The 11,834-nt window shown below is 48.5% G+C and overlaps 1 protein-coding gene across 1 annotated transcript; it reads left to right on the top strand.

The window, feature by feature from the left end:
• The first annotated feature begins 3,574 nt into the window (after positions 1–3,574).
• LOC101946846 (ecto-ADP-ribosyltransferase 5) lies at positions 3,575–10,971 on the top strand. The gene is made up of 6 exons (XM_065581853.1): positions 3,575–3,660; positions 4,591–4,678; positions 6,156–6,846; positions 9,403–9,435; positions 10,531–10,684; positions 10,749–10,971. The coding sequence occupies exons 2-5, from the start codon at positions 4,613–4,615 to the stop codon at positions 10,635–10,637; spliced, it is 897 nt and encodes a 298-aa protein (XP_065437925.1). The 5' UTR covers positions 3,575–3,660; positions 4,591–4,612; the 3' UTR covers positions 10,638–10,684; positions 10,749–10,971.
• Positions 10,972–11,834: the final 863 nt, after the last annotated feature.

Here is an 11,834-nt window from a genome sequence, read left to right as displayed (position 1 = left end):
TTAATTTTTCTTTCTCAGAATGGAACACCTTAAGTTCCATAGATCTGGGTGATCTCTGAGGATTTGGTAGTTCAGCGTTTTTGCTGACACTCCACCATAGGTTTCAATGTAGTCCCATACAAAGGTCTTGAGGGGTGTCTGTGGGGCCATTAGGGCGACTGCCTGAATTGGCACCTGACCTTGTTTAATGTACGCCTGAGGGAATCCTGCACCACTGCGGATGCGCAGGATTCATGTCCCCCACAGATTGCTCTGCTTCTCCACAGAAAAATGACTTTCTGACAGGGAAGCAAAGGGAAGCCAGAAGAGCAGTCATGTGACTCTCCCCAGCAGTATGTGTTGGGTGCCCAGGGCAGCCAGCAGAGAGGTAAATCACTGTGGTGTACGGGGCAGGACTGGAGAAGATCCAGCTGGTGGCTCCTACCCTGTGCCGGGCTCAGCTGCTAGTCCCGGCTGGACTGGGTAGGACGGGACTTCCTCTTCCTCTGCACGGCAGCCGGGTCTGGGTCAGACCCACCCCCAGATTTCTCCCCCAGGACACAGGAAGCTCGCCAAACTCTCCTCTTCCCTGCTCCCCCCCCTCCACCTGCTTCCTGCCCCCATCGCTCTTCAGCTGCAGGGGAGGGATCACTGTATGGGGAGCTGCTCCCCCATCCACCTAACCACCGTGCATTCAGACCCTCTCATACCTAGAGCTTCCTGCTAAGCCTCACCCTCCCTGCACCCAGAACCTCCTTGCCACGCCCCACTCCCCTTGCACCTGGACCATCTCAACAAGCCACCTGCTCCCGTATCCCCACCAAGCCCCAACCACCAGCATCTGGACCCCCCCACACCCAGCCTCCTTTACTGAGGTCTATCCCCCCACATCCAGACCCCCTCCATTGAGCTTATTAACAAGTGTGGGGAGGTGATTAATGAAGGTGAACCATCTGACTCACTCTGCCACACCTGATAGGGTTTCTACCCGCACATGAATGCTGGGTCCCTTACACACAACTGCTATTTAGTTATTTGGTACCATTCTATGATAATCTTCCCCTTAAATATTACTCTCAATAAAACATCTTCATTATTCTCAATACTTGCAGTATGAATAAGAGGATACTTCCCCTTTACATTTTTCCTGAGCTCAGTCGTTACATCACATAGACACACAAGCAAAACCACACAATAAATGCAATAGCAAACATAAGCAAAAGCAGGAAGTTCCCTCTGTTAGTTACTGTGAGCATGACAGGTTTCTCCTATTTGCATGATTATCAATTGATTTTCAAAAATAGGAGTAAGTAAACCATTCCCTTGTTATCTAAGCTGGTCTTTTTTCTGTGTTCTCTAGAGCCATGTGTTGGTGCCACTCTGTAGCCTTTTATTTTATTTAAAGTGAATTTTGTACTGTGGCGTTACACCACTGTGGGTTCGGCTCTGGTGGCTACGGTTTCAAGTAAACCATTCCCTTGTTATCTAAGCTGGTCTTTTTTGTTGTTGCCTTTTCTGTGTTCTCTAGAGCCATGTGTTGGTGCCATTCTGTAGCCTTTTATTTTATTTAAAGTGAATTTTGTACTGTGGCGGTACACCACTGTGGGTTCGGCTCTGGTGGCTACGGTTTCATGCTAAACAGAGTGAACGTCACCTCTGCTACTTGCTTCAGATTTAGAGTCTCTAGGAACATAAAGACCCAGGGTAGTGACCACACAAACTTTCATAAGCAAGTTATTTTCCAGTATTGGCTTATGATTAGAGTTGCCAGGCAACCGTTTTTCGACTGGAACGCCCGGTCGAAAAGGAACCCTGGTGGCTCCGGTCAGCACCGCCGACCGGGCCATTAAAAGTCTGATCGGTGGCACAGCGGGGGCCCAGGGCTAAGGCAGGCTCCCTACCTGCCCTAGCTCTGTGTGGCTCCCGGAAGTGGGCACCAGGTCTCTGCGGCCCCTAGATGAAGGGCGGCCAGGGAGGCTCCATGTGCTATCCCCGTCCCCAGGGTCTGCTCTGCAGCTCCCATTGGCTGGGAACCACGACCAATGGGAGCTACGGAGGTGGCACCTGCAGGCACCAGGTAGCGTGCAGAGCCTCCCTGGCTGCCCATGTGTCTAGGGGCTGCAGGGACCTGGTGGCTGCTTCCTGGGAGCTGTGGTAAGTCCTGCGGGGACCCCGCACCCCAACCCCTTGCCGCAGCCTGGAGTCGCCTCCCGCATCCAAACTCCCTCCCGGAGCCCTCAGCCCCCAAAAACCCCTGCCCCAGCTCCCTGTTGCACCCCAAACCCCTCAACTCTGGCCCCACCCCAGAGCCCACACCCTCAGCTGGAGCCCTCACCCCCCCTGCACTCCCACCCCCTGTCCTTGAATGTTAACGCATATTTTATTGGGTACAAAATATGTTTTGCCTAGTTTGGTAACTCTGTATTTAACAAGAAACTGAGATTAACCCATAGCCAGCATTCTGGTCAGTTTTGCAGTCCAGTCACGGACTGCTTTTATACCCTGTGTTTTACCCTTTGAAGTTCTGCTGGTCTGACAGGCAGTGATAGAAAGAGAATCTAGTTCACTGCACGGGGCACACTCCAGCGTTCTCTCTGGGCTTATTGGAATTCTAATTAATTTGCACTTTTACCCCCAAACCAGCAAATCCAACTTTCCAATCCAAGTGTAAAAACGTTATCAATGTGTTTGTGAGGGGACTGTTGGCCCCTTACTAAAACGCAGTGGGGGTTATGGTTGCTAGCTCCCAGTACCAAAAGAAAGGGGAAGGGTGAATGGGAAATCAGGAGCGTGAGACTGACAGTCCCCAGGAACAATGGGGAGAGGCCAATGCTCCAGGTCAGCCTGATTGACAGGCCGGGCAGCTAATCAGGGAGTCAGGAGGCCAGGGGGGTCCCGTCCTCCAGGTGAGCTGGAATTGCCTGGGTCAGACAGAGTGGGGCCGAGCTAAGGAGAAAGCAAGAGCCCGAGCCAGAGCTGAGCTGGGGAGCAGAGCCGGGCCAGCCAGAGAGAACCAGAGAAGCAGCCCAGAGAGCAGACCTGCCCTGGGGGCAGAGCTGTAGCACACGAAACCTTAAATCAGAGTGAATAAATGAAGACTCGGCACACCAGTTCTGAAAGGTTGCCGACCCCAGGGCTAGCCCATTTCACAGGGGCAGTGTATAAGCCAGGAAAGTTTCCCACAATAGCAGAACCTTTCCTGCACTTACATGTTGTTTCCCTTGGTTTCTAAGTAAGCTGTTGCCCCTAAAATACCAGTGTGTTTGGAGTCTTTACTTGGCTTTAACATCTGGTTCAGGGAGGTAAAAAAAATCTCCAACAGGATTCACAGGATAAAAAGGTGATAGTTTTGTGAACACATTTGGAAATAGGTGATGTTGGGAATACTCAGGAGCCCTGGCCCTAGATCACAGTAACCTTTTGAGTCTGTGTAGGCCTGATCCAAAGCCCATTGAAATCAGTGAGAGTCTTTCCATTGGCTTCAGTGAGATTTAGCTCAAGCCCTTATTGCTAAAAACAATTCCATTAATTCTGAAAGTGAACATCAACAGGGAGGTTTCTTAGCTAAAGACAGGCTGTTTCGTGCGGTATAAACATTTGCAGCTGTAGTATTTAGTCTGCAGCCATCTCTTGCTTGGGTCAGCAGCCTGCCAGGGAATCGCAGCCACTCGGGGAAGTCAGGTCTAGTAACAGCTTTAAATTCTTACTCCTCATTAACCTCATTACAGACACTTGTGCTGCATTCATCTCTAGACAGCGGGTTGGACTGTGGTTTAGCCAGTGATACAAATCTGCTTTGGTCGCTGAAACATTCATCTTGCAAAAATGGAAAAGTCCATCCCCACCAAACGTTAATGCTTGGCTCAGTGATATGGCCGACCTCGGAGCCAACCAACGACTGCATTCTGCAGTCTTTGCGCTGACTTCTTAGAGCTCTGTGATTAATGCAGAGTCTGAAGATAGATATGTCGCTTCTCCCCCCCTTTGGCTGACCCCCTTTACTTACTGTCTGTATTATGATGAATCTGGTATTTTGGTCTATTTGTTGTATTTGGAAAAATTAATAAAAATTATAAATGCAAAAAAAGTCAATGATACAAATCTCACCATAGCTACATCTCTCCAGCACCAATGTAGCTGTGGGGTGCTGTGGTCTGCTGTACCAATTTATAGGGTGGGGGTTGCACACAGAGGCTTGCTGTGTGAAAGGGGTCACCAGTACAAAAGTTCGAAAACCGCTGATCTAGGATACGATTGACAGACCTGTTTGGCCTGTTGGGTTCTGTGTATTGTGCAACACTTTAACAGCACTTTCGAGTAAACACAGCAGCAGAAGGTACAGTATTTCCACCCCCAGAGTCCTTTAGGAAGTGAAAGCAAGTTTCCCCACAACTACTCCCCACCCCTCCAGCTGGGAACTGTATTTCAGGGTCAAACCCGCCTCCGTTATGGCTGGGCTGCCATCTGTGAAATTAGCAATTCCCGCCTGGGAAATCCCAGTTACTGAATGTGGAACAACGGATCACAGTGACACAATTGGGAGGATGTTTGGGTTTGATGTGTTCTTTCCCCCCAAATCCCCACTGACGTTCCTGATGGATTCTCCTGCAGCCGCACCGGGGAAGTTGGAACAATGCTGAGGCCTCTGCTGATCCCCTTGACGTACTTCTGTCTTCAGACCTGCCTGGGAATCTCTCAGGTAAACTCTTGAGCTTTGCCAGGGAAGCACTTTGTGTTTTCTCGTGTTTCTGCTCAAGGCTCTGCAGGCAGCCATACTGCCTTAGACCCATAGACATGCAGGGCTGGAAGGGACCACGAGAGGTCATCTAGTGCAGCCTTGTGTGCTGAGGCCAGACCAAGTGCACCGAGACCAGCCCGGACAGGTGTTTGTCTAATCAGGGCCCCACACTCACTTCCACAGTGGTTCCAGTCCAGGGACCCTCTGACCAGCAGCCAAGGTCTGCTCCGTCAGACTCCTTGCTGCTGCCTCCATGGATATCTTCCTACCACAGCTTTTTCCAGCCCGCACAGCCTCTCCCGGCTCACCCTTCTTTCAGGGCCGGGCTCGCAGGGCTCCCCCGGGGAATCCCCCAACTCAATCCCAAACCAAAAGAACAAAATTAAACCAATTTCTGCCTGGCTCGGGCGTCCTCCTCCCCCTGCAGGAGCCTCCCTGTTCCCCTCAGGTCGCTCCACTCTGCACTGCCAGGAGAGGGACTGCCAAGGTCTTCCCCCTCTCCCTGCAGCCCCTCAAACTCCAGTCCAAACACCCCCTAGGCTTTACCAGCACTGCCCCCGGCTTCCTCCTGGCCAGAGGCAACTCACTGTCCCCAGCCTCCTAGGCCTCCTCCTGGCTGTGGACCCTGCAGTTCTGGCTCCAGGCCTCTGTCTGCCTTTAGCACAAGAGCGGATGTCCCTAGCTGGGTTCGATCACCAGTTGTGCCTAACACCCCTCCAGGTGCCACCCCGCAGCCTAAAGGGGCTCAGACTCCGGTTAACCCCTGGTTAACCAGTGTGGGGTTTATACAACCCACCACAATGGTGTTGCCTCCCTCCATGTGCATTTGGGGGTTGGATCCTGGATTGAACCTTCCCACGGGCACCACCAGCCCTGGAGCACGCAGTGCATGGCTGGCATACGGAGATGGCAACCCGCTGCCTCTCGCTGAGGTAAATGGAGGTAGTTTCTAGATATTCCCGTGGGAGTGGATTGGGATCTCAGTCCCTCCTAGCTCCCGCCCTTCCATGTCCCTTGTTCCCCAGGCTTTGTCTTCCCTATTAATGTATCCCTTCCTGCCTTCCTTCCTAACCTCCCCCTCCCCACCTGCACACAATATATCTATGACACTAACAAACTCCCCACCCCAGTAAACTAAAAATGCATCTGCAATGATTACAGGGCTCGCTGGTCCTCGGGTGTGCCGCCCCCCCCCAAAAAAAATTGGGGCGCCAACATAACATTTGCCAAGCAACACACTGAGGATTCTGCCTATATGTTCCCACCCCCCGCTTTCCTCTGTCTTGTCTGTTTAGAGGTAAGCCCCTAAGGGCAGAGACCATCTCTTAGTGTGTTTGTACAGGGCTGAGCACAATGGGGCCCCAATCCTGGGTGTGACCTCTAGGTGCTATTGTAACACAAATGCTAATGTGATTGTATGTCTCCTTTATTCTCCCAGGCAGAACGTCAGGAGGAGCTGAGCATGATGAAGGATGCTTTTGATGATCAATATATAGGATGTGCTGAAGAAATGAATAGAACTGCACGTGCACAGATAGACTTGGAAATGTCTCCGTTTAGCCCGCTGTGGGAAAATGCAAGAAAAAAATGGAACAGTGTGAAAATAACAATTTCTCCCCCTCCTCCCCCTGACTTTGAGGATGAGTATGGAATAGCTATAGTAGCCTATACTGACCACAGGCCATACAACGGCAAAACTTTTCCAACTATATTTAACGATGCAGTGAATGGGACTGAGAGATCTCAAACTGCTTCCATTGCCAATTTCCAGTTCAGAGCCTTTCATTATTATTTGACAAGAGCTTTGCAGCTCTTAAGAGGGAAGTGTGATGAGACGAATAAAATGGAGCTGTACCGGGGCACTAATTACATGTACGACGGATCGGGTGAGATCAGGTTTGGACGCTTTGCCTCTTCATCTACTAAGAAAGAGAAGGCTGAGGAGTTTGGCAGGACCACAGTCTTTACCATCCGCACATGCTTTGGTGTGAAGATCCAGGCCATGTCATATAATCCTGACCAAGAAGAAGTGTTAATCCCAGTCCATGAGATATTCAAGGTGACCAAAAAACAAGGGAATAACATCATCCTCCACAGCACAAACCAGGCCTGCAGCTATTTTAACTGCGGTGAGTACTGGGCTGAACAGGAGAAATATTTGTGGGGGGCTATTTGCTGTGGTGAATTTGAAAACCCCACTTCAGGGAGAGCTGATGAGAGGGACGCTGACTTGGGGACTTGCCCCCAGGGCTGGGGGAGACAGGCTGCCATGACTCTTGCTGCCAGAGAGGGCTTGGGCTGGGGTGGGTGGACACTGGGTCCCAAGTGCTCACTGAGGAAAGAAGGTGCCTAGACGTCATGGCGATGGGAGCACTAGAAAGGCAGGTGAAGGCCCCAAACCACTGTGAGTCTTTAACACACACACGCCCCGTACAGAGTCCACAGGAGCCCTGGCAGAGCAGCTGTGGCTCCTCAGACATGGCACAGCAAACCCAGAGGCTGTGTGTGATGTTCCCCTGGTGCTATCTGGACCGGTGATCTTCTAAGTCACTCCAGTCCTTGACTCTGGGAGCGAGCCTTACCCTCTTCTGCTGTGAGAACCTTCACTGCTGGGCTGGTCACGCACAGCCTCTGGCATGTAAGCTGCTCCTTGGATTGTGCAACCGAATGACACTAGCCAATATCTCCGGTCCCAGACACAAACCTAGGAACCTCCGTCTTGCAGTGTCCAGTTTTCCCACTGGACGCTGCAAGCTTCTATGAGTTTGTCAATTTAACAAAAAAATGTATATGTACCAGACTTGTTATCCCAAGGGGAGTCTCTGACACATTTCAAACCAAACGTACTGCTTCAGGTAGAATAAACAAACAGATTTATTAACTACAAAAATAAATTTTAAGTGATTATAAGTCAAAGCATAACAGGTCAGATTTGGTCAAATGAAATAAAAAGCAAAATGCATTCTAAGCTGATCTTAACACTTTCAGAGCCCTTACAAATTTCGATGCTTCTCACCCCAGGCTGGCTGGTTGCCCTTCAGCCAGGCTCTCCCCTTTCATCAGCGCTTCAGTTGCTTGCTGCTGGTGTCTGTAGATGGAGGTGGAAGAGAGAGAGCTTGGCAAACATCTCTTCCTTTTATCATGTTCTTTCTTCCCTCTTGGCTTTGCCACACACCCCCTTCAGAGTCAGGTGAGCATTACCTCATCGCAGTCCCAAACTGACCAAGGGAAGGGGGGTGACTCACTCGAGAGTCCAACAGATCCTTTGTTGCTGCCTAGGCCAGTGTCCTTTGTTCCTGTGAGGCTGGGATGGGTTTGTCCCATACATGCCTTGATGAGGTGTGAACTGCCCCTCTGCTCTTAGAGAGTTTTCTCCTGGGCTTGCTTTAAGCCATGAGGATACATTTTCAGCCTCATATCTATATACATGAAATTATAACCTATAACATTACTATAACATCACTATAACAATGCTCAGTGCATCATGAGCCTTCCGAAGACTCCCGACATGACAAACTTTGCATTGGATACCACACAATCATTTTACAAGGATGAACATGGGGGTGCTGGATGTTATCCTGAGGTACAAAGTGTCACAATGTGGAAAAGGGAGCAGTCTGGTGGCCTAGCGTTCAGATAGCACATTATTTGGGGCAGTCAGGACTAGGGATGAAGGTGAGGTACTTCAGAGAGATCTAACCAAGTTGGGTGAATGAGCAACACAACATCAGGTGAAATTCACCGACACACATTCAAGGTAACGCACATTGTTAGGAATAGTGTGACTGGATTCTTAATGTGCTGTCCCAGCTCAGAAAGAGACCGGGCCATCATTGTGGAGAGTCGGTGCAAATCTCAATGAAAATCTCTGTTCAATGTGCTGCTAGGTCTATAAAGCAAATAAAATGTTAGCAAACATAAGGAATGATGTGATGGAGAATAATGTGAAGATATTATACCACCATTATATGAACCCTTCTCTGGGATAGTAGGTTCCGTTCTGATTACCCTGGCTCTAAAAGTGTTGAAAATGATGAGAAGTCTGGAGAGATTTATAAAGGTGAGCTTGGGATGGTTTAATTAAGAGAAGAGACACATAAAAAGAAACATGATGGAGATATACAAAATAATAAATGAGACAGTGGCAAATTAGAGAGTGCCATTTTCCCTTTCTCATAAAACAAGAATAAACAGAAGGCAACATTGGTTAACTAGTAAAAGGAAATGTCCTGTTATATAATGCAGGGTTAACTTGTGGAACTCATTGCCACATGGTTTCCATAAGATCAAGAGCTCAGTAGAATTCAATAAAAGAATTAGCCATTGATACAGAAAGTGAGAATCTCCACAGTTATGTTATATAAAATAAAAGAATTGTTTTTAAAAGGATTATAATTCCTTAGGCCTGAGGACATAAGGTCGTCACTAACTGCCAGGGTTGGGGAAGAAACTTCCCTTGTGTGTCGGTAATTCCAGAATTGTTCACTGGGGATTTCTTGCAGCTTCCCCGAGGCAGCTGGGGATGTATCCCTCACCTCAATCAGGGACAGGATACCAGGCTAGATGGATCCCATTGGTGGAATCCAATCCAACAGTTCCTATGTTTCTTTGGAAACAGTAGAGTGAAGTTGAAAATTCTACCTGGGCAGGTCCCATTTCATTGACCTTCTCTGTTTGTACCGTAGGAGAGAAGAACCAAGCATGTGCTTACAACTCTGGTAAGAAAGAATCTTTTTCTTTACATTGTTTTGAAAATAATTTGCCCTGTGTATTGAAGTGCAGAGCCAAGAGCAACCCCACCAGGCAAACATGTCACATGAAACCAGTTGAGAAATAAGTGGGTTTAACTGTAGGTTCTCTCTATTTATCCAATTTCTCATATGTCCCTCGTGACTAGTATCTGAGCACCTTCAGGTCTCAATGAATTCTAAGTCCAGTTGATTTCAGAATGGAACATGTGGGGAGAATTAGTCCTTCGAGCACTAAAGAGTCATCTTCAGTGTCCTGAACTATAAGCTGAAGACTCATCCCCTAACCCTACAACACAAGTGTATCTCCATCTCCCTCCTCTCATAACTAGACCCATTCTAGCCCCAGTGGAACTACATCCTCCCAAAGGACTAAACAGGACTATTTTACCAGAGCAGGTCAGAGAAATCTCAATGAAACATTTTCTTGTTGAAATTTGACAATAGGGCTGCCTAGGAATCATGGACCCCAGGACTTCCAGTGCCCCCAACCCCGGGAAAGCCTGCTTGGTGCACTGCCCCAGAGCTGACGCTCCCTTCCCTTGTGTGGAGAATTTCAAAATTTTTCATTTTCATTTCAAATCAGAACAAAATGAAATTTTGAAATATCAAAATCCTCCACAAAATGAAATGGCCTTTCTCTGCCCAGCTCTACATTTCCCCCTAAAGCCAATAAAAAAACCCCAAGAGAAATGGTGTTACTGGTGTTTGTGGCCAGTTTCCACAGACTCATGTCTTTATTACTCATAACTGGAATACACTTACGCAGCAGACAACAAGCTCCAAATCTGAACCTCTGGAACTGTCTTGGGGGAAACGTGCTCACCAGTGATTCATACCATAGGAACAAGCAGGCTGAGGAGGGAGGAAGCAGGTGAAATCTCGCCAGTGAGGTGAATGTCCCAGGCTGGAGTGTCCTGCTGAGGGGAAATGAATTAATGTCTCTCTGAAATAAGCAGATTTCAGCAACTGTTGGGAAGGAAACCTGTGTTTCAGCTTTAAGGATCTCTGTCAGTGTGAAATAATTTCCTATCAATTCTTTGATCTGCTTTTTCCTATTAACAGCTACCAGAAGAGGCCTGGCCTTCCCCGGTGTTCTGAGCTCTTCACTGTTTGGAGGATCCGTCATCCTGGTCCACGTTGCTGCTCTGAAGCTGTTTGCCAGTTTCTAACTTGTCCTATTCATGTTACGCACTTTTTCTCTCTAACACAAATCATGGTGATGGGACTTGCCAGATCCAAAGCCGCCCTGCTATGCTGCCAGCGTTCCAAAGGGAAACCAGGAACATGGAGGGAGTGTCGCTGGTACCTGCTTGGGCAAGCTTTGATTACACGTTATCGATGAGTAGATCAAAATGGAAGCTCATAGTTCTGTTCCAGGTGGGATTTGTCTTACAGTGCTAGAGCTATAAATGGGTGCACATTAGATAAGAGTTATTTGTATTCCAGTCAAGCTAGAATTTTTGTACCGATTTTTGATGACTTCAGTAAAAGACTTTTAAGAAATGAGCTAAGTCGGAGTATTTTCATGAATACCGTAGATGGGTTTAATCTGTGTCTCGGCCAGGTGACTCTGTAACAGCGCAGTTTGTGGGGTCCCATGTCTATATCTCTCAGTCACTTTCCTATCAGATTTGCTCAGAAGAGGATATTTCTAACTGGTGGGCTCATAGGCCAAATTCTGAGCTAGTTTACCCACCTGCCTGCCCACTGACTGTCCTGGGATTGCATGCTCAGAACTTCCATGCATGAGAATGATGCTTCACAAACCAATTAACGCTGGTTGCTGTTTAATAAATTGTATTTGCTTTGAACTGTTTGTAATGATCAAGAACAAATTGCCTTGTGGATAGCAGGGAAGCGGTAGACATGGTATATCTTGACTTTAGTAAGTAAAGGTTTTGATACTGTCTCGCATGACCTTCTCATAAACAAACTAGGCAGTATGTAATGATCAGTGGGTCAGGGAAGGGAAGTGTCCAGTGAGGAGAGGGTACCCCGGAGTGGAGACACCCTAGCTCCTACCCTAAGTGACCACAACAAGGTTGGGGGTTGAGCCCCCCAGGACTCCTGGGCCCAGCCTTTTGGGGGTTACAAGGACTCTGCCACACAGGAGACTGGAAGGGGAGCCCTTGAGGTCAGGCAAGCCTCTGGGTACAGGAAGTGGGAGCGAGGACTCAGATCCTTTCACTAGCCCACTTCACCGGGGTAGTGTATAAGCCAGTAAAGTTCCCCACAATAGCAAGATCGTTCCCCCGCTTACATCTAGTCCAGACCAGAGGTTTTCAACATTTTTCACTGGCAGACCCCTAAAAAAATTCAAATGATGGTGCGGACCCCTTTGGAAATCTTAGACATAGTCTGTGGAC

The sequence above is a fragment of the Chrysemys picta genome, chromosome 1 (assembly GCF_011386835.1).
Source record: "Chrysemys picta bellii isolate R12L10 chromosome 1, ASM1138683v2, whole genome shotgun sequence".
NCBI classification, from domain to species: domain Eukaryota; kingdom Metazoa; phylum Chordata; order Testudines; family Emydidae; genus Chrysemys; species Chrysemys picta.
This window is presented reverse-complemented; position numbering and strand designations above follow the sequence as displayed.